Raw genomic sequence first — 22586 nt, 5'->3', positions numbered from 1 at the left:
GTTATTCTCTGGAGAGGAGCTGGAAATTGAGTTTATAATCAATCATGCATATATAATAAAGCCTTGATAAAAATCCCGATAATAGGGAGTTCGGGGAGCTTTCAGGTTGATGAACACATACACATGGGGAGGGTGACACACCACAATTCCACAGAGACAGAAACTCATGCACTGGGAGGCTTCCAGACCTTGCCCTAGGTACGTCTTCAGGCTGTTCCTCAATATACAATAAACTGCTAAAGGTGTTTCTCTGTATTCTATGAGCCATTCTAGCAAATTATCAAATCCAGGACTGGGGTCACGGGAACCCTGATTTATAGCTGGTTAGTCAGAAATATAGCTAACCACCTGAGACTTGCAATTGACATCTGAAGTGGAAGCAGTCTCATGGACTGATCCCTGAACTTGCAGGATGTGATGCTCACTCCAGGTAGAGGGTGTCAGACTTGAGGTGAATTGTAGAACACTCAGCTGGTGTGGCAGAGAATTGCTTGGCATTGGAGAAAGCAACCCCTCCCACTCATTTGGTGACCACAAGTGTCAGAGGTGTTCTGTGTGAGAAGTAAAGGAGAAACAGGAGTGCTTTTTTCTCCTACTCAAGCCAGTAGCTACTACCACCGCCATCGCTGAAAAAATAAGAGTTTGTGATAAAATGGAAAAAATGTAGAATCAAAATAAAGACAAATAAAGAGGGAAGAATGTCCTGAGAAGAGGTCATCAGATGAGGGCCAGGGTCTGTCACTGTGATACCTACCTGGGCCCAGAGCAGCCAAAGCTATATATGAGTGTGTGTGTGTGTGTGTGTGTGTGTGTGTGTGTGTGTCCCCCTCCCTTTGAGTGTGGAAGATCCAGAGTGTAGTAGCAATATATAAACTGGATTATATATCACATGACCAAGTGAGATTCATCCCGGTAGTGCAAAGTTGGCTTAACATCCAACAAGGCAATTGTTGCAATATATCACATTAATAGAATAAAGGGGAAAAGCTACATAATTGTCTCCATAGATACAAAAATAGCATTTGTCAAAATTCAACACCTTTCATGATAAAAACACTCATATGATGAACAGAAGGGAATTTCCTCCACCTGCTGAAGGGCATCTAAGAAAAAAACAGTTTCCTTCCAATATTAAGCACAAGACAAGGATGTTTGTCTTTGCCACTTCTGTTCAACATTATACTGAAGGTTCTGGTCAAGGAAAAAGAAAAAAGAAAAAAAATAGCATTCAGAGCAGAAATAAAGAACCATCTCTATTTGCAGGTAACCTGGTTTCATATGCAGAATTTTAAGATAAAAAACAACAACAACAACAAAAAACCCAGAAAACTACCAGAGCTATTGAACAAGTTCAGCAAGATTACAGGATGCAAGATCAATACAAACAAAAAATCAATTATATTTCTTTATAATAGAAATCCAAAAATAACTTGATTGACAATAGCATCAAAGAGAATAAAATACTTAGATATAAACAAGTGTGAGACGTGTTCACTGAAAACTACAAAATACTGTGGAAAGAAATTAAACACCTAAATAAATGTAAAGAACATCACATATTCATGAATTGTTTAAGACAAAGTTAAGATGGAAATACCCCCCAATTCATTTACAGATTCAATTCAATCCCCATCAAAATCCTAGTGATATCCTTCGCACAAAGAGACAAGATAATCCTAATAATCACATCGAAATTCAAGGGACCCTGAATAGCCAATACAATCTTGAAAAGGAAAAAATTAAGTTGGAGGGGGTCACACTTCCTGATTTCAACTTACTACAAAGCTACAGTAATCAAGACACTGTGATATCAGCATGAGAATAAACAAATAGAGCAATGAAATAGAATCAGAGTCTAGAAACATACGCTCACATTTACAGATAATTGATTTTCAATGAAGGTGTCAAGAAAATTCAATGGGGAAAGAACAGCCTTTTCTTTCAACAAATGGTGCTGGAAAAACTGCATATCCACAAGCAAAAGAATGAAGTTGAACCCCTACTTCATATTACATACAAATATTAACTCAAATGGATCAAAGACCTACATGTAAGAGCTAAAACTATAAAACCACTAGAAGAAAATATATGTGTAGATCTTCGTGACCTTGGATTAGGCAATGGTTTCTTAAATATGACACCAAAAGCACAAGCAGCAAAAGAAAATATAAACTGGGAATCATCAAAATAAAAAATTTCTGTGCTTCAGAGGATATCAACAAGAAAAACTTGATATCCACATGCAAGAGGATAACCCACTGGATAACCCACAGACTGGGAGAAAAACTTTGTGAATCAAACAGCAAGTCAGAAAACATATAAAGAACTTTTCTAAATCAACAAAAAGACAAATAATCCAATTAACATGGGGAAAAGATCCAAACAGATATTTCTCTAAAGAAGATATACAAAAGGCCAAAGGTATGTGAAAAGATTCTTGACATTACGGACACACATGCAAGATACCACCTCACACCCACTGGGACAGTTATAATTAAAAAAAAAGACAGAAAATAGTAGGAATTGTCCAAGACATGGAGAAAGTGGAACACTCATAAGATGCTAACAGGAATGAAAAATGGTACAGCTACTTTGGAAAACATTCTGGCAATTCCTCAAAAGGTTAGCAGAAAATTAACATATGACCCAAGAATTTTACCCTTTAGGTATACATGCAAGAGTTAAAAATGCTGTCTGCACAAAAAATCATTTATGAACTTTTTTGTCTTTTCAGGGCTACACCCACAACATATGGAGGTTCCCAGGCTAGGGCTTGAATCAGAGATGTAGCTGCTGGCCTACACTACAGATCATGGCAACATCAGATCCTTAACTGGCTGAGTGAGGCCAGGGATCCAACCTGCGTCCCTCATGGATGCTAGTCAGATTCATTTTCGCTAAACCATGACAGAAACTCCTCGTATATGAACGTTCATAGCAGCATTATTCATAATAACCAAAAAAGTGGAAACAATCCAAATGTCCATCAACGTGAACAGGTAAAGTGTGGCAGAGCTACACAATGGAGTATTATACAGCCATAAAAAACAAGATGTCCTGACACCTACTACAAAGTGGATGAAACTTGAAAATATTATGCTGAGAGAAGCCAGACACAAAAGGCCACATATTGTATGATTCCATTTACTTCAAGTGTCTAGATTAGACAAATCTATAAAAACAGTAATTAGTGGTTGCCTAGGGCTGCGGTAGGGATGGTTTGAGGTTGACAGTTAAGGGTGAGGGGTTCCTTTTTGGGTTAATGAAAGTGTTCTCAAATTGACTACAGTGATGGTTTCACAACTCTGAAAATATAGAAAAAGTATGCATTGAATTGTATGCTTTAGACAGATATGGGGTAGGTGGTTTATATCACTCAAGTTGCATAAAAATAGTATAAAAGGAGGAGTAGAGGCAGTAAGAGGAACCTGTCAGGACATACTGTGACTCCTGTCACCTGAAATCTCTAGGGTAGACCATCCCGGCCCTGCCTGTCCCCGCTCCTGGTCCTATCCGCAAGTCTGGTCTTGCACCTCCAGATGGTGCCCCAAATCCATCCTGTTCAGGCGTGAAAAGAACTTGTGACTGCTTGGTCCAACCAGCTGTTCTATGCACTGGCCTGGTGAGGAGTTTATTTTCAGCTCCTCTCAAACCAGCTATGAAGGAGAAGGAGAACTAGGGGGTGTAGGGAGGTAAGACCAGCGGCAGAGGTAGCCCAGGCCTGGGAGAGCCCAGGAACTCCAGTGCCATGAGGGCCGCTGTGGCTGTGCCCGCTGCCGTGGGGTTAAGCCCCCAGCCCCTGGAGGGTCAGAGTGTGACTCTCAGGGTCCAGAGGCCCCCGAGCAGTCTCAAGTCTGTGCTTCTGGAGGCCTATCACTTGGGGCTCGGTGCTTCAGAGCCATCCTTAAAGCCTGCAGGATGGTGTCTTGGCTGTTTCGGATGTTGTAGTCACTGAGCTGCAGCAGACGGTCGAAATCTTCCTCCTTGTAGGTCATGTTGAATATGGAATAGGGGGAGGTGACCCCCGTGAGATCCACCTGGCCAGCCGGGAGCTCTGCAGGGCTGCGCTGGACACCTGACCAGGGGTGGGAGCAGGTTAGGCGCAGGGTCCGGAGGCCTCCACAGCTGGCAGAACTGTTCCACGCAACTGGAGCTCCACTGAAGGGGCTCCTTGCTTTCCTCCCAGCCCTCTGTGTCCTTTGCCCAGAACTCTAACTGTGGACAGCAGGATGCTCTTTTGAGATATGAAGCATGTGCTACATACAATTTCCTTGCAGCATTATAATTCTTCCACTGTTCAGGCCACCCCAGGTACCTATCTCACCTTTAGGGGGTCAGGTGGAAGCAGCAGAAAAACAAAGGCCACTAGGTTAGTGAGTAGATTCATACAACTCATGATGGAAGCATGAGTCTGAAAACCAAAGAGCTTTTGCTTTGCAAGAAACAGTCTCTGCTGAGAGCGAAAGAGAATTCCAAGAGGTGGGCTGAGTGGGGTTAGAATAAAGCTGGAGGGTTTGGAGTTATGGTGGGAACTGGAAAGCCAGGAAAATGCACAATGGCAGAATCAGTTTTTCCCATCAAAAGGAGGTGAAAGTCTGACCAGTGGGTGGGAGGTGAGGATTAGAAGGAATGTGCTGAAAGTTCAGATTTGGGGGTTTGTGGAGTAGAGGACTAGCTCCCTGAGGAAGGACCCTAGAGTGGGTTGAGATAGGATGACAGAGAGGCCAGATGTGATCCCAGATAGTTTTAGGGGAATCTGAGAGAGAGGGGTCACCTGGACAGTGACAGTGCCTTGATTCCTACAGCGCCTCCCCCCACCTCCCCCCAACCCCAGGGTGGGAGAGAAGAGCCCAGGAGTAGCAAGGGGCATTGGGGGAAGGGGAGGCCAGAAGAGCCTGGGGTCACGACACAAAGAACAGCAGTCCATTGACTTTGCAAAGAGAGGGCTCCTGCTGGGATGTGGGGATCCCCAAGAGGCCAGGGTACTGTCCCAAACTGATGGGATCACCCTTAAGACTGTCCTCCCTCTGCTGGCTGCAGGGGCACTGGGCAGGCCCAGGGCGATGCCTCTGGTGGGTGGGGTACTCACCAGGGGCTGAGTGGTCTTTGAAGGAGGCATTGACCAGCGGGAAGTGCAGCACGGCCGGGGCGTCGGGGCAGTCAGGGTCTAAGAAGAGGTGGCACTCCCTGGGCTGGCGCTGCTCCTCTGGGCTGGGATCCACACGGGGGAACGGCAGCCCCCGGCCCCGGCAGTCCAGCTCCATCTGCTGCAGCACCTGGCAGGAGGAAGGGGCCCCAGAGAGAGCCCGCTATTTCCCGGTCATCCCAGGTCAGTGCTCTAGAAAACGCGAGTACAGCTCCAGCCCAAACTGACTGCTCCGCATCAAGACAAGCGCGTTCTGTCCTGCTGGTGGCCCAGTCAAGCTACGCTGCACCACGGAGGGAAGCAAAGGACTCCGGTGGTCAGCAGTGTTGTTTGGCTAAAATCTTTCATGGGGTATAGACCTAACACCCCAGTTCCTACCTGGGATTGCTGTTTCTGGGTTATTCAATCTTAGAGCCTCAAGGACCTCAGTAGGGGACACACTTCTGTCTCAAAGCCCTACCCACCTGCTCCCCAGAGTTCCCAGGGTGCCCCGAGGGTGTGGATGTGGACAGGCCAGGCTTTTCCCCCACCTCTGTGCAGCTGTTCCTCTTGGGGTGGGCATGGCAAGGATGTGCAGCTGTTCCTCCCTGTCCACCATTCCAGGGAACCCAAGGCCCCAGCACCTCCACAGCCCTTCCCAACCCTGGCAGAAGCCTGTTGGTCAGAGCTTGTCACTTCTCTCTCTCTTCCCTTGGGACCCAGAAGATCTGAGCCACTGGCCCTGCTTCTCGCCCCTGGAGTGTGGTCTGGCTGGGCAGAGGCTCTGGGGTTCCCGTGGGGTGAGCAGAGGCACCTCAAAGGGCGAGGACAGAGAGTAGTCGAAGGAGAGGATGAGGTCCAGCCTGCGACCTGGCCGGAACATGGAGGGACAGCTGGTGTTGAGGAAGTAGCCGGCATCCACCAGGCAGAGCTGGGGCTCCTGCGGGGTCAGCTGACTTGGAGAGGAATCTGGCTGGCAGTCTGAGGAGGAGGCAGCGATAGTTAGGGGCAGCCATCCCAACATAGGTCACGCCCTCTGTGCTGCCTTTGCTTCCATGTCCCCTTCTTACTCCTGGTGTCACTCCCTGAATGTACACGTAACCCCAAGACCTTCCCCAAGCCACACCCCAGATGTGGATGCTATAAACTGACCCCCCTGCCCTGCTGCCAAAGCCTCTGTTCATCCCAGTCATGGTCCATTTCCACCCGGAAGCCCAACCTTGTCACCTGGGGACACTTACCTGCCCAGGTGGAGAAATCTTTCTGGGCACAGTAGTCCTGGTGCAGCTGGAGGCCCCGGAGGAAGTTGGAGCTGTGCTGGTAGAGTGGTCTGTCTGTCAGGAAGCCCTTAAACATCTGGGCCAGTGCCGTTCCAGGCTGCAGCCATGAGGAGGTCCTCGAAGAGGCAGGGGACTCCTCTGAGCCCAGAGAAACAGACACTGGTCCAGTGAGGGGCCTGGAAACACTTAGCCCTGTCCCCACCCCCTCTGAAGGAGAAGTGGCCTCATCCCAGGCTCCCCTCAGTGCCTCCCTTTCCTACCCAAGCTCCTGATCTTGTCCTTGATGTGCTGCTTCCAGGTGTCACCAGAGCTGGTGAGGTCATACCAAGCATCCAGCAAGTTCAAGGAGAAAATGTTACTCCAAATACCTGAAGGCCAAACCCCCAAGAGAAGTCAGCCCCTTGCCACCTATCCCTTGGAAACCAGCAGTTCCCAGCCTTGGGTGCAAATGGAAAATGGGAGTGGCAGCAGGCTGCCCTGCAATGGCCCTTCCCCACAGCCCACCCCCACCCTCACGGTGGGCTCTGCCCAGACCTGGGTACAGGTGTCACAGTCAGAGAGGCCTGGCCTGGGACTGGCCAGGGCCTTCAGAGTGAGCACTCCTCACCTTCCAGAAAGCAGACCCGAGACTCAGGGATCCTCTTCATCAGCCGCCCCATGAAGAACTCGGACCCGAAGAACTCAGAAGGGACAAAGGCTCCATACTTCAGGAATCCAACCTCGTAAGGGGAGAACTCGACCCACTCTATGCGGGCATGATGGGGAGGCAGGAGTGAGGACGGTGGGCTGGGGCGGGGGGTCCAGCTCTGACAAAGGCCAAGGATACTGCCCACCCAGAGACCTCAGCCTCCTCCCTGTCCGGCTGACTCCTGGGCTGACCAGCCCCAGTGCCCAGGACCACCACCCTTCCAGAAGGCTGACCATCTGTGTAGGAGTTTCCAGTGTGAATTCTCTGGGGACGCTCAGGGTGCAGAGGAGGAGTGCGTGCATGTGTGTGCAGGGGGAGGGTGGAGGGACAGGACTGAGGATTGTACCCTTGAAGTCGAGGGTCTGCAGATTGTGTTCTTTGACATTGAGGCTCAAATAGAGGGGTAGCGGGTTCTGGCCCCGCTCCAGCGCAGCTCTCTGTCCCGATAACTTCTGATCCATCACCTGGGGTGGGGACAGAGTTGCAAATAGGGTTCACCTCAAGCATCAGGGCCGAAGTGAGGTTGGGAGCACCCTGGAGGCAGGGTGGGTGCATGGGCTGGGAGGAGGGGGTGGAGAGGCAGCTGGCCCACTGGGATCTGGGTGGCCCGGGTGGGTATGCACATTTACTTTCTGCACCCGCCCCCCAAGTTCCGACCAGCCCCATACGCGGGATCGCCATGTAGAGCCATGCAGGTTGTGCCCTATCTGCAGAGGGTGCCATCCACGAGGACCACGGTGTCAGCAGTGAAACCCACCCCTGCGTCCTGTGGTTCCAGTGGCCCACGTTTATGGGCTGAAAGATGGAGGGGACATGGACCCTGATGCAAAGACACAAATATACATACACATGCACAAGTGCATTCCAGAAAGGACTCAGGAAACCCCTTCAGTGTACACTGTAAGTTTTGCTAGGGGCTGGGCTGTCTCTTCTAAGTTCACCTTGATGCCGTTCAAGTTTCAGCCCCTCCCAAGCACTTTCCTAAAATCCTCCCCTCCCCTCATCTCCTCCTTTCCTGCTTTGCACAGCATGAAGTTATACTCCACTGTTTATTCCTGCCTTCTGTTTCTAGTCTTCTCTCCCAAAGAACTCCAAGCCCCATTTTGATGGCAAAGACTGTGGCTTGCCTTTTAGGGGCGCCTCCAAAGAGCCTCGCCAAGTTCTAGGGGAACAGAGAGGCTTCCTTCTATCCCAAACCAGAGATGCAAAAAGGGTTCATCTCAAGCATCAGGAAGGTTAATGGTGGTGGCACCCTGGAGCCCTACCTGAAAAGGATCCTGCTGCCACAGGCCCTTGACTGTTTTTCACAGAACAGTACATGTACCACAAACATGCCACCTCTCTCTTAGGTTGTCTGAGCTGGAAGGCACCTCAATCAGCAGCTAGACCTAGGGGCTTCCCACCCCACCATATCAGCCTTTATCATTAGACCTGCTTAGAGTGTGTTAAATATACAGATTACTAAGTGTCTTCTGAAAATCAGCAGATGCCACTTAGGAACTTGCCTCTTTAAAAGTCTCCCCAGAGGTCCCATTGTGGCTCAGCGGAAATGAATCCGACTAGGAACTGTGAGGTTTTGAGTTCCATCCCTGGCCTCACTCAGTGGGTTAAGGATTCGGCATTGCTGTGAGCTGTGGTATAGGTCGCAGCTTCGGCTCAGATCCCGAGTTGCTGTGGCTGTGGTGTAGGCCGGCGGCTACAGTTCCAATTAGACCCCTAGCCTGGGAACCTCCATATTCCGTGGGTGCGGCCCTGAAAAGACAAAAATAAATAAATAAAAGTCTCCCCAAGTGGGAGTACCTGTTGTGACTCAGTGGGTTAAGAACCTGACTAGTGGAGTTCCCATCGTGGCGCAGTGGTTAACGAATCCGACTAGGAACCATGAGGTTGAGGGTTCGGTCCCTGCCCTTGCTCAGTGGGTTAACGATCTGGTGTTGCCGTGAGCTGTGGTGTAGTTTGCAGACGCTGCTCGGATCCCGCGTTGCTGTGGCTCTGGCGTAGGCCGGTGGCTACAGCTCCGATTCAACCCCTAGCCTGGGAACCTCCATATGCCGCGGGAGCGGTCCAAGAAATAGCTAAAATACAAAAAAAAAAAAAAAAAAAAGAACCTGACTAGTATCCATGAGGATGTGGGTTCAATCCCTAGCCTCGATCAGTGGATTAAGGACCTGGCATTTCCACAAGCTGCAGCATAGATTGCAGATGTGGCTCAGATCTGGCGTTACTGTGGCTGTGGTAGTTGTAGGCCGGCAGCTGCAACTCCGATTTGACCCTTAGCCTAGGAACTTCCTTATGCTGTGGGTATGACCCTAAAAAGACAGAAAATAAAATAAAATAAATAAATAAAATAAAATAAAATCTCCCCAGGTAGGGTTCCATTGTGGCCCAGTGGATTAAGACTCCAATTGCAGTGGCTTGGGTCACTGTAGAGGTGCAGATGTGATCCCTAGCCTGCTATGTTAAGTACGTTAAAGGTATGAATAGGTATGTGTGTTGAGGAGGGAGGGGGCTTGATGAATATCTGTGATTGCCCTTCTCAAAGTCTTCTCATTTGCCTGCTTTCCTACTACAGATGCAATTTCTGCCCTAGGAAAGGTTGGGAACAGGGTCAGCACATCCCTCTATCTACTCGAACAGTACCTGGTAGTCCTTTCCCTTTTAATAGCTCACCAGTAAGTGGTGGAGGCCTCTGGATCTCTAGTCCCCCATTTCCAAATGAGGGTGCCCAACCCTGCAGAAGGCCACTCTGCTGGCATGTGGGGATTGCGGAAGCTGGGTGCAGTGCTGGGGATGTGTTAACGCTGGTGATCTAGACCTTGTCCAGGGTGGGACTAAAGCATCTCCAAAACTTTTGTCCAGAGTTGAAGATAAATATGTAAGACCTTCTTAACTCAGGAAAAGATAGAGAAAAACTGTGTTTCTCCTTGAGGAATGATGAGCAGTTTCTAAGCTATTTAGTGCTTGCCAGCAAGAGAGTAATGACAAAAGTTCCAAGGAGATAGAGTTTCTGCTGTGACTCAGTGGGTTACAAACCTGACTAGTATCCATGAGGACACAGGTTCGATCGATCCCTGGCCTCGCTCAGTGGGTTAGGGATACAGTGTTGACCTGAGCTATGGTGTAGGTCAGAGATGAGGCTCGGATCTGGCATTGCTGTGGCTGTGGTGTAGGTCGGCATCTGTAGCTCCAACTGGACCCCTAGCCTAGGAAACCTCCATATGCCATGGGTGTGGCCCTAAAAAGCAAAAAAAAAAAAAAAAAAAAAGGGAAAAATTCCAGAGAGTTATTTGAGAAGTGCTGCCTATAATAGGTGTATTTTACAAGTGGGTTTTTGCAAAAGCTGAAGCAATATTATAAACATATGTAGACTAATTAAGTTGTTCTGAGCAAAGTTTCAGGGTATAGTATTTCTTTAATAATACTTAGTGGAATTGTGATTTGTTATGTATGGAGTTATATTTTCTGATAATTTAAAACAACTTTTGATACTGTAGACCAGTATAGTATAGAGTTAGTAAATACTTAGTTTTATCTAAAAACTTAAATTTGCAATCAACACTAAATTTGCTGAATAAAGAATTATTTCTAGAAGTATATAATGAATGTGAGTTTTAAGAGGTAAAGCATACTGACCTTAAAAAAAAGAAATAGTATATGAAAAGCTTTCATGTTGGGACAAAATTTTTAAAACCACATAGGTGCTCATTTTTAAGATTACATTGTTCAATAATACAAGGATTTTTATTCTTGTGAATTAATTTTTAAAAACTAATTGTCTTTTTAAAATGGCTATAAACTGTGTACATAAAACCATGCATTAAGTCGTTACTGGAGGATCAAATGGTAATTAAATATGTCTTCTTTATAGCCTAAGATCAAACTGCATTTTCTAGAACCTCATAAAGTGAACTGTTAAAACAAGCTTCCGGAATTTCCGTGTGACTCAGTGGTTAACAAATCCAACTAGGAACCATGAGATTGCGGGTTTGATTCCTGGCCTTGCTCAGTGGGTTAAGGATCTGGCGTTGCCGTGCGCTGTGGTGAGGTTGCAGACGCGGCTCGGATCCCGCGTTGCTATGGCTCTGGTGTAGGCCAGCGCTACAGCTCTGATTCGACCCCTAGCCTGGGAACCTCCATATGCCGTGGGAGCGGCCCTAGAAAAAGACAAAAACACACACAAGAAAATTAAAAATAAAACAAGCTTCCGTCACTTAATAGCAACAAATTGTTGCCGCCAAGCTGAAAAGTGAGTTAATACAACACAGCACCCTCAAAACTGAACATGAACAGTAGCTCCAAAGATACATAGGATATATTAATAAAAACATTTCAAGTAATGATGCTGGTTTTATAAATTCAATGCCATTTCAATAAAAATCCCAACAAGATTTATCATGAAACTTGACTAGCTGATTCTATTACATATATAGAAGGGCAAAGGACCAAAGGTAGCCAGGGTAATTCTGAGACCCAAAGTGGCAGATGGGGGTAAAATCTGCCCAGTCAGATACTGAGATATAACTAAGTAACTAAGCCAGTGCAGTATTAGCTCGGAGACAGAGAATGAGCCCCATTAGAAAGGAATAGAGAGCTTAGGAAAAGTCCTGTGCATGTATGATTTATTATATATTCATGCTGACACATGTTGACACATGACCAGAGTAATAATCCTAATCAGTGGAGAAAAAAATCAATAAGTGATGTTGGAGAAGTCTGCTATCCATATGAAAAAACAAAATAAAACTGAATTCCTGCTAACTTAATAAACTAAATTCTGGGTGGCTTAAAGCCCTAATTGAAAAAGAAATCTTTAAAACTTGTATAAGAATATATAGAAAGGAATTTTTTAACTTTCGGGGAGGGAAAGATTTCTCAAGGAACTCTAAAAGTACAGACCACAAAGAAAAAAATGACATGGATTATATTCAAAGTATGCATCAAAGTCTACTAGAACAGAGAAAGGATTATTATCCTGAATTCATAATGAATTCCTACAAGATATTTAAAAGATGAATAGAAAAACTGAAAAGAATTTGAGCAGTTTCTGCTGGGGCGCAATGGAATCAGCAGCATCTCTTCAGTGCTAGGATCCAGGTGTGATCCCCAGTGGCTTAAAGTATCCAGCGTTACCTAGCTGCATCTTAGGTCGAAACTGTGGCTTGGATCTGATCTCTGGCCTGGGAACTCCATATGTCATGGGGCAACCAAAATAAATAAATAAATAAATAAATAAACAAACCTTTTGTGTTTCAGATGTTTCAAATGTTTTAAAAGAAACTTTGTTCAGATAACTATATTGGTTAAACAACAATGTGGGGGAAAAAATCCTTATTAATTTTATTAGTTAATGCAAGACTCAGCAGTTAACATACTAAGCTTTCCTTATAGAAGCAATGTATAGAAGTTCCCAACATGGTGCAGAGGAAAAAAATCTGACTAGGAACCATGAGGTTGCAGGTTCAATCCCTGGCCTCACTCAGCAGGTTAAGGATCCAACATTGCCGTGAGCTATGGTGTAGGTCGCAGACATGGCTCGCATCTTCCATTGCTGTGGCTGTGGTGTAGGCTGGCAGCTGTAGCTCCAGTTTGACCCCTAGCCTGGGAACCTCCATATGCCGAGAGTGTGGTCCTAAAAAGCAAAAAAAATAAAAAAAATAAAAAAAAAAGTATAAACATTGTGTATGCTCAGTTTTGTCTTAATAATGTTAGGATAATAAAAAAGAAATAGAATAGCTAATGTTTAACGCTTACTCTATTCCAAGTCAGCACTGAGTGCTCAAAACAACCCTATACGGTAAGTACTATTCTCATTCTCATTGTAGAGATGAGAAAACTGAGGCTTAGAGAGGTTAAATAACTTGTCTAAGGACACATAGCTAGCCAGAGGCACTGGAATTTGAATCTAGGAATTCTGGCCCCAGATTTTTTTTCTTTTTAGGGCTGCACCTGCAGCATGTGGAAGTTCCCAGGCTAGGGATCGAAACTGAGCTGCAGCTGCCGGCCTACACCACAGCCACAGTCATGCAGGATCCAAGCCTCACCCATGACCTATGGCACAGCTTGTGGCAACGCTGGATCCTTAACCCACTGAGTGAGGCCAGGGATCAAACCCACTTCCTCAGTGACACTGTGTCGGGTTCTTAACCCACTGAGCTACAACAGGAACTCCCATAGTCTGTGCTTTTAATGCTACCATGAAGTTGAAGAATACATTTTATATTACGCATAAATAAAATAAAAGCTGTTCTGAGTGGGAGGTTGTGGTTAGCAGCTCTAAGCTATTGCATGTGGAGGGGATAATCAAGATCCTACTGCATAGCAGAAAAAACTACATTCAATGTCCTATTATAAGCCATAATGGAAAAGAATACTAAAAAAAGAGTATGTGTGTGTATATATATACACACATCTGCTGTACAGCAGAAATTAACACAACGTAGTAAATCAACTATACTTCAATAAAAAATTTAAAATAAATAAATAAAAGCTGTTTCAAAAATCTCACTGGTGGAGTTCCCATCATGGTGCAGTGGTTAACGAATCTGACTAGGAACCATGAGGTAGTGAGTTCGATCCCTGGCCTTGCTAAGTGGATTATGGATCCAGTGTTGCCGTGAGCTGTGGTGTAGGCTGCAGACACGGCTCAGATCCTGTGTTGCTATGGCTCTGGCGTAGGCCGGAGCCTACAGTTTTAATTGGACCCCTAGCCTGGGAATCTCCATATGCCAAGGAAGCAGCCTTAGAAAGGGCAAAGAGACAGAAAAAAAAAAAAAATCTCACTGGCTCCAAAAACAATGCTTAACTGACTTTGGCACTGACTGGTCCCTAGCTCTTGGGAGATCCAGAAATATCTGCTTCATGGCAATTAATTGAAGAATAACCTGGCCCAAAAAGCTGGCATCCCAAAGTTGGACAGACACTGCAGCATGGTGGTTTCCACATCTTTTAACCACTGGCCTCTTCTATCCAGCAGAAAATGCACACGTGTGTCAAGTAGCTGCAATGCTGCCCCAGCCCTGCCCGTGCACCCATGTTCCACCTCGCACATGCAGGAGCCCTACCTGACCGTGTAGCATGAACTCCAGCACCAGACCCCACAGGTCCACAAAGGTTGTGGGCTGGCCCTGCTCAGCCCGCTGCTCTAGCTCCTGAAGATAACTTGCCAGGCGCTCTGGAGAGAAGGCCTCCAGCTTGCTCTTGGTCAGGTGCTCCCGGGTATGTCTGATGGGTTCCTTGAGGTCCTTCTGTGACCACTCAGGGTCCCCGTACAGATGGGCCATTGTCCTGAGAGAACAAAGGAACATTACAGTTGGAGGCCAAGGCCCAGCACGGGTTGTTGCAACTCTATGTCACACCCTCTCACTTCTCCCAACAGGTGGCCCCTGCCACCAAGGCCACGCCTATCTGGAAAATTTCTTGGGGCTTTCTCATCTTCTTGATCAGCATTGTCCAAAATAAATAGAATGTGATAATCACATTTTGAAAAAGAGATCCAAAAAAATTAATTTTAACAATATATTTCATTTGATTCAATAACCAAAAATTACCATTTCAGCATGTAATCAACATAAAAGTTAATGTAAGTTTATGTTTTTCTCAAACTGTTTTCAATATTCATTGTGCATTTATTTATTTATTTGTCTTTTTAGGGCCACACCTGAAGCATATGGAAGTTCCCAGGCTAGGCGTTGAATTGGAGCTACAGCTGCTGGCCTACACCACAGCCACAGCAATGTGGGATCTGAGCCACATCTGTGGCTTACACCACAGCTCACGGCAACTCCAGATCCTTAACCAACTGAGAGAGGCCAGGGATTGAACCTGCATTTTCATGGATAATAGTCGGGTTTGTAACCCACTGAGCCACAATGAGAACTCCCTAAAGTCACATTTCAGTAAGACACAAAGGAATGAACCTCCAAGAGTAGAAAATCCGACCTCATCATAGGCAGGGTCGGGTGGAGGGAGACAATGGTGTCTTTAGGTAAAATAGCATCTCCTGACCTCAATTTCCTCATCTATACTATAGGGTCATTAAGAGAAACAGGAGTTCCCATTGTGGTTCAGCAGGTTAAGAACTCAGCTAGTATCCATGAGGATGCTTGTTTTGATCCCTGGCCTCACTCAGTGGATTAAGGATCTGGTGTCATCGCAAGCTGCAGCGTAGGTCATGATGTGGCTCAGATCTGATGTGGCTGTGGCTGTGGTATAGGCCGTGAACTGCAGCTCCAATTTAACCTCTAGCCTGGGAACTTCCATATGCCACAGGTATGGCCCTAAAAAAAGAAAAAGAAAAAAGAAAAAAATAATAACATTAAAATAAGAAAGACCACCCTGGAGAGCATAGTGAGGATTATATGCAGTAACAACCATTAAAAAAAAAAGAGCTACCAGCTTGGAGCTCCTAGTATGTGTCACATATGTTAAGTGTTTTACTTGGGCTGTCCCACTGCAGTCTATGGAGTAGGTACTATTATTACCCCCATTTTGGAGATAAGTCAGCTGAGAATCAGATAAAATAAGTTGTTCAAAGTCACCGAGCCGGTAAGTGGTGTTGCAGAAACTCAAATCCAGCTCCTTCTAGATCAGCTGTCTTCCACCTCTTCAGTAGTATGGCAGGACTTTGGGTCTGTTTCCTCCCTTTTGAGAAAGCCACTTGGCATCCATCAGACCACACTGCCCATACCCACTTGTCTTCCCCATAGAGAAGGTTCCTCTCATGTCCATTCCACCCCCTACCTGCGGCCTGATCATCTCTGCTCTTCCAGTCCCCAGGGTCCTCACCATGTAGAGCCCGAGATGCCACTGAAGTAGGTCACACAATCCAGGAGGCCCAGCTTCTGCAGGGCCAACAGGTGGCCGTAGAGAGAGGTCATGGCTCGGGCACCCCCTCCTGTGGCCATGATGCCCACAACGGGTATCTGGATTGCACAGAGACACAGGTTGGCTTAACACGGACAGGGGTAGAGCTGCCTCCTGCCTCCAGGGAAGGCACCTCCTGGTCAGGGCCTGTAGGAGTCAGGGTTAGAGCCAGCACCCAACTCCTCCCCAGACAGTGACAGCTCTTTGACTTGAACAGATCCCCAAAGAGGCTTCCCCACACCCTATATCTTCCCCCACATGCCCACTCCCCAGGGTCTGGAATAAGGCCACTGCAATGTATCTGCACCTATATCCTCCTGCCCCACAAACCTCATCTTCCTGCAGGTCACCATCCAGCTGCAGGACCTGCTTCAGGGCCTTGGCCACCACCTGCTTCCTCCTGCTCAGGAAGGCTTTCTCTTCTGCACACAGATCGAAGCCCAGACGCACGACCAGCTCCTTAGGGCTGTGGCAGTGGAGGATCCAAGGGTCAGGATGCACTGGCTGGCCAAGCCCACAATAACTGCCAAATAAACTCCCTAATCCCAATCCCACGGATCACCGTCTCCATATCCACCCCTGCCTGGTGACTACCCCTGTCCCCCTCGGATAGGAATGTCCCTTACCAGCTCTCAGCCTTGAGGTGCAGCTTCACTCCTGGGGCCTGAAATCAAAGCAAGAGACCCCACTCAGAATGCCCTAGACCCTGGGGGCCTTGGGCTCCTCCATCTCTCTTCTCACTGGGACCTCCCATCCAGCTGAGGCCACTTACATTTGTAGCAGGAACATCAACGGTCACTTCCTTCCCCAGGGCCAAGGCCCTCAGGGCCACAGTGAGGTGCTCAGCTGAGTTGCTTGAGTTCCAGCCATTGCTTTTAGAGCTCTGGAGGGAAAATTCATTCATTCATTCATTCATTCGTTCATGCACTCACTTGACCAATCCTTACTGAGTATCTAGACAGTGATCTGGACAGACACAGGCCCTCCCTGATAATACAAAAAATGTACAATATTGACAGTGGTTGTAAGTACAATAGTTACCATTGCTAATAATGACAAACATAATAGCTGACTAACTTTGCTATGTACCTGAAACTGACAGTGTTGTAAATCAATTATACTTTAATAAAAAATAGTATCTTATATTTATTTAGCATATTAATTGCTAACTTTTATTTATTTATTGTTCTGACTGAATTGTGTGCATGAATTTATAAAGAAACAGGTAATGAACTGGTGTTAGTAGATACCATCAAGGAAGTAGGCAGTGCGATGTGATATGAGAGTAAGCGAAGGTGGTATGTGGGGGCCTATTTAAGATGGAGGTGTCAAGGAGGGCCTCTGAACAGGTGCCACTGGAGCTGAGATCTGAAATAGGAAGTAGAAGGGAAGGAAGAGGAGCCAGTGGCCTGGGAAGGAACCACAGGAGGACAAGGAGAGCACTTGGTGTGTTGGAAAAACAAGAAGCGACAAACATGGCTCGAGCAGCACGAACAAGGGAAGCACAGAAGAAAATAAGGCAGCAGAGGTGGGCAGGGGCCAGGTAATGTGGGGCCTACAGACATGGACATGGGATTTATTCTAAGAGCATTACTGGAGGAGCCCTTGTAAGGTTCCAACAAAGACTGACATGGCATAGCAGCCTGGCCCCTCCCCCCGCAAGACCACCCACCCTAGGCCCCCAGTGACCAGCCCTGTCTGCCAAGGGTGTGCTACCTAATTGGGGGAGGCTGACAAGGCTACAGGGGCCTGGCCTTGGGAGAGGGAAGGCCAGGCAGAGATCTGTGGCAGCTGACCCACCCTTAGGCACCCACTCAGCTCTGCCTCTTGGGCTGCCATGTAGTGGAAACAGAAGGCTGAGGCTGTGCCTAGGACAGATGTCTGCGTGTCCTCATACGACCCTTTCAGCACCAGCTCCAGCTCCAGTTTGTCCTGATCTAGGGAAAGAGTGGGCAAGTCAGCAAAGGGGACCAAGAGCCTGGAACCCCAGCTAGGATCCAGGAAACCGGAGGTACTGCCCAGACATGGGGAGACCAGGTGACTAGACCTTGGCAACAGCACTGTGGGAAGGACTCACCCACAATCCCCATGGGACTCCCACCTCCTGTGCCCTCCCCCAGGCCCAGGGGACTCGCCTGCCCAGAGGAGACCCTTTGCACATGTGCTGAGTGGGCAAGGAGGAAGAGGGAGCTCTGCCCTGTGGCTCACCTCCTGCTCTACAGGTTCCAAGCCACCCCTTGCTCTCCCCAACATTCCAGGCAGAAACCAGACCTTGTTCTGAGCAGATCTCTCCTGTAGCCATGGCTGTGCTCCCCATGGCGTCTAGACGGACATCCAGGCGTGACAGCTCTCGGGCCTGGGGCAGACCATTTGTTAGACAGGGGGCTCTGTGGGGGAAACTGAGGTCCTCTCAGCCTCACCGTCCCAGATCCACCACCATGCACAGAGCCAGAGGTGGGGTCCAGAGTGAGACTAGACACAGAAACGCCTCACCCCACCTGTGATCCACTGCAACTGCGACGCCATGTATCCTGGAGCAGAGCCTCTCTGGTCTCTCTGAGGGCCCAGCACCCCATCCCCCAACCGGCCCTCAGACTCTGTTCTTTCCTCTGTATCATCCTCAAGCTGGAGGATGCATTCTGCTACAACTGCTCCCAGTTTATGTGAACCTCGGGTCCCAGGATGATGGAGAGGGTCAGAGAAACCCTTAACATTTTCACAACTGGTCTATCTCCTGACTGTCCTCCACGCAGCCAACTTGCCAAGTGAGCCTGCCGCATTCTCTCTGTGACGTGCGCCTGCTGCCCTCTCAGCTCTTGCTAATGACCTTCTCCCCCAGAACTGCTGAGTTCATCACCCAGCCACTGGTTTCCATCATCTCAGAGAAAAGGCAGCTGCCACAGGTGTGGAGGTTTGAAGGTGTTTTTGAAAAGGTAATACTAGCCCATCAAACAGGCATTCGTATGTCCCTGAGGGTGGGTGCCTGCTTCCATTCTGAGCTCTGACTGCCTTACTCACCTCATGCAGGGCCTGGCCTTGCTCTACAGTCATGCCTGTTGTGCTGGCTGGGAGCCTTACTTTGAGTAGAAAGTATCTAATTGTCGCTCAACTCCCCCCATGCCTGTCCATTGCAGCTTCAGGAGCATCCTACGGTTTAGGAGAGCTGACCATGACTGTCCACTGTCCTGAGGAAGAGCTGATGGACTCCTGGCTCCATCTCAAAGCTGCCAGGTTGGAGGCACAGCACGCTGCAAACTCCCTCTGAGGCTCGTTACCTTAATATTAAGAACCTGAACCTGGCCTGGCCTGCGTGCCCTCCTCACCACCTTCAAGGCTAAGAACTGTGAATTCAGCACACATGGACTTAACACCATCAGGAAGTGCCTAGAATTTGCCCAACACTCCCTCAGTCATCCTGCCACGGCCCAGAACGCCTCTTGGCAGAATCCTAACACCCACCTCTGCAAGTTCCCTTTAGTCCCAGGCCCCTCCAAGCCCTCCAGCCCCAGACTGCTGTCCCAGGCGACCACTTTAGTGAGGCCAGGTGGCCTTACCACAAAGCCCTGTCCTTTTCTTGTATCTTCCAGCCCACCCCTCCAAGGCAGCCACGCCCCATCCCCCTACCCAGTGTCCATTCTAGGGCCCCCCTCAGCTCCCCCTCACAGGCCTGGAGAAGTGGTTACCACAAGCACGTTGTTGGTGATGAGGGTTTCCGGGCAGTCTGACCTGGAAAAAAATCAAACCATCCAGAGTCCAGCCTTGCAAAGGCAAAGGCTTCCTGCACAAACATGCCCCCTTCTGGCTGGGGCTGCCCCCAGGTGGGGCTTCTCTGAGTGACCCTGAGTGTTCTCTAAGTCTTGGATGTGATTCAGGTGTGGGAGATGCTTCTGGTGCGTGAAAGGTGAGGAGAGATAGCGAGTAGGGCGGAGAAAACACCAGCCTTCCTCTACTCATTACTCTTAGGGGGTCTTCCCACCCCAAATGGCAGGGGTAGGAGATGCAGGACAGAAAATCTCAGCTGGACAGACTGATGGGAAGACCTGGGTCAAAGACATTTCCCTGAGAAAAGCCTGGGTCCTGAGACCTCCCTGGGCTGTGCCGCATTACTCACGTTTTCTCCATGAGGAATTCCACGTCCAGCTCCTCCCCTCTCTGAAATCAAAGATGAGCAAGCTGTCAACATACACATGTGTCTTGAGAGTTGACACATCTCCTTTACGTGCGTTATCTCATCCTCTCAAGCAGCCTCTAAGAGGCCCGGTGTTACAACCCTTGCCACTGTACAGATGAGGAAATGGAGTCTTAGGGAAAGCTGGGCCCCCTGCCCCAGTTCCCCGCAGCTAGCGGAGAGCAGCTGTCCTGCCCGGCAATGCCGAAGAGGAAGGAGAGAACACAAGGCAAAGAAGCTTGAAGATGCCCGAGGCCCTTTCCGTCTTCCTCCAGAAGGTGGGGGCTACAGATCTCAAAACTCAGGTCCTCCCCGCCCCCCTGGGGGCCGCCTCCTGGAGAGTGGAGATCTTCATCACCCAGGCCCTGGGCGGGTGGGGGTTGGGTCAGAAGCGGTGCGCAGGAGTGATGAACCCGCCCCCACCCAAAGGGTTGGTCACCCTCAGCCGTGTCTTGTGATGGAGGAAGTTTTCCATCACCCCAAACCTTCCTCCCCCATTAGGTGATTCAGCCGGTAACAGTCAAGCCTCCTCTCCTATCCAAAGGTAAATATCTCTGGGCGGGGCTTCCGGCTTTCTGCAAATGAGTTCAACGCGGCAGCGTCCTAACAGCTGGGAGAAACTGGGCAACTTCCTCAGCCTGGAGCTGCGAGGTGGGGCCGGTGGAGCCCCCCACCCACCTGGGGATGCTGGGAGAACGTCTTCCGCAGCAGCGTGCCAGGGAGGACTTCCGAGATGTCATAGAGAACCTTGAAGCAAGCGTCATCCTCCGTGACTGGGTCCTCGTCGTAGATACTCAGTTCCAGAACATTCTAGGGACCCAAGAGCCGCAACTTAGCACATTATTAACTCATAGCTCTGGCTCACACCTGTTGAATCCTCACGTAATCCCCAGGGTCGGAAGGGAGTACTGTGCCTCCACACCTTGTAATTCAAAGTAAAAGTAATGGTGAAGCCTAAAAGCAGTCGAAAGGAATGTCTGGAGTTCCCGCTGTGGTGCAGTGGGTTAAGAATCCAGCCGCAGTGGCTCGGTTCACTGCAGAGGTGCAGATTTGATCCCCAGCCCAGTGCAGTGGGTTAAAAGATCTGGTGTTGCTGCAGCTGTAGTGTAGGTCACAGCTGTGGCTTGGATTCAATCCCTGGCCCAGGAACTTCCATATCCCATGGATAAAGACACTAAGGGAAAAAAAAAATCCCCCTGCTAATTTTTGTTTTTATAAAGAATAAAATTGTTTCAAAGCGTTCCCCCACCCTTCCTGCCACTAGCTGCTCACCTGCTTTGCTGGGGCTCCATAGGTACTGGGAGTCTTCGTACATTGTGTCATGTAACCTCCCCACAACCCAGTTAGAAGGGACTCTCACTGCTGCCGCTGCACTGAGGGGCTTAGGGAGGCCCAGAGTCTTGCTGAAGCTCGGGCCACAGCAGCTAGTGGGCTCATATATTTTCCCGTACATCTAAGCTGAGGCACAAAGACACCCCCTACCCAGTTTCTCTGCCTGAGCCCAGGAGGACGGTGTGTTCTACCCCAAGAACTCTCCCTCCTCTGTGTGTAGGGGACAACCTGTCCTTGGTGGGTGGCCTGGCCTTTACCTTGACCTGACTCTGGATCAGGAAAGTGAAGGTCTCGTTCCATACAGGATGACTGCAGTTGGTGACTGTTTTGGTCTTAAACTTTGTTCCAGCTGCGGTTGGCAGCTGAAGGGTCACATAGGGGTCTGCCTCGCTCACTGCCAACATCAAGGGGAAAAAAAGAACGAAAGAAAAAAGAGCCTTGCCAGGTGCCTCCCAAGGCCCCACAGCCTCTGTGGGCAGCCCAGGCCAGCCCAGCCCCAAGGCACTTGTCTGGGCCTTTCCCACAGGACCTGGTCGTCCCTATACCCCAGGAGCCCAGGACATAGTTACTCACACAGGTCAGCCCAGCCCAGGCCCCGCGCCTCCAGGATCCTCACAGTGAGCCGCCAGCAGGTAGAGGCCTCCCCCTGGAGAAAAAGAGCAGACCATCCAGTCATCCTGCTCAAGAGCCCCACCCACTGGTGCCGAGGCTTCTCCTGAGCTGCTTGCTGATGCTGCAGGTGTTCTGGGGCCAGGTGGCCGTTGCCCACTTCTGTCCATGGGGCATGGTCTCGGGCCACCGCAGTCAGGGAATGGCAGGCCATGTAGAGGGTGGAACCTTGGGACCCCCTCCCTTCAGGGACAGTGTAGTGGTGGAGAAAGCGGGAAGCAGAGGACCAAGGAATGGCCACCACCTTGGACATGTCAGTTTGGGGTCAACCACCCCCAGAGCTCCCAGGGAGGGTGGGCCTGGGGTGAAGCATGTGACCCCACTGCCCAGCGTCCCCCCAGACCTCTGGACCGGAAGCAGACATGTGAATCCAGGAGGCTGAGCCCTGGGGAGCCCAGTGCCCCATGCTAGCCTCAGGTACACACCCCTACTGGGTGTGCATTAGAACCTCAAGGGCATCAG

The 22586-nt window shown here is 48.9% G+C and overlaps 1 protein-coding gene across 1 annotated transcript; it reads right to left on the bottom strand.

Annotated features, from left to right (window-relative positions):
• On the bottom strand, nt 2924-22381 carry PLA2G4D (phospholipase A2 group IVD). The gene is made up of 19 exons (XM_021097313.1): nt 22029-22381; nt 21713-21849; nt 20802-20933; nt 20067-20107; nt 19639-19681; nt 18227-18311; nt 17756-17892; nt 16728-16838; nt 16582-16619; nt 16286-16421; nt 15878-16014; nt 14155-14377; nt 7440-7557; nt 7013-7150; nt 6666-6773; nt 6367-6543; nt 5940-6106; nt 5090-5276; nt 2924-4075 (listed from the first exon to the last, which is right to left on the bottom strand). The coding sequence occupies exons 1-19, from the start codon at nt 22375-22377 to the stop codon at nt 3849-3851; spliced, it is 2691 nt and encodes an 896-aa protein (XP_020952972.1). The 5' UTR covers nt 22378-22381; the 3' UTR covers nt 2924-3848.

This window comes from Sus scrofa, chromosome 1 (assembly GCF_000003025.6).
Source record: "Sus scrofa isolate TJ Tabasco breed Duroc chromosome 1, Sscrofa11.1, whole genome shotgun sequence".
In the NCBI taxonomy this organism is placed as follows: domain Eukaryota; kingdom Metazoa; phylum Chordata; class Mammalia; order Artiodactyla; family Suidae; genus Sus; species Sus scrofa.
The sequence above is the reverse complement of the archived record's forward strand: the minus strand, read 5'-3'. Positions and strand labels throughout refer to the sequence as shown.

Bases quoted from the DNA above. Each gene is read 5' to 3' on its own strand.
- PLA2G4D (XM_021097313.1), bottom strand. From the start codon at position 22,377: ATGTCCAAGGTGGTGGCCATTCCTTGGTCCTCTGCTTCCCGCTTTCTC. The intron at 19,682-20,066 runs GTGAGTAATGCG...ATTTTTTTCCAG, and splicing joins GAATTCCTCATGGAGAAAAC to GTCAGACTGCCCGGAAACCC. The intron at 17,893-18,226 runs GTCTGGTTTCTG...CTCTTTCCCTAG, and splicing joins AGAGATCTGCTCAGAACAAG to ATCAGGACAAACTGGAGCTG.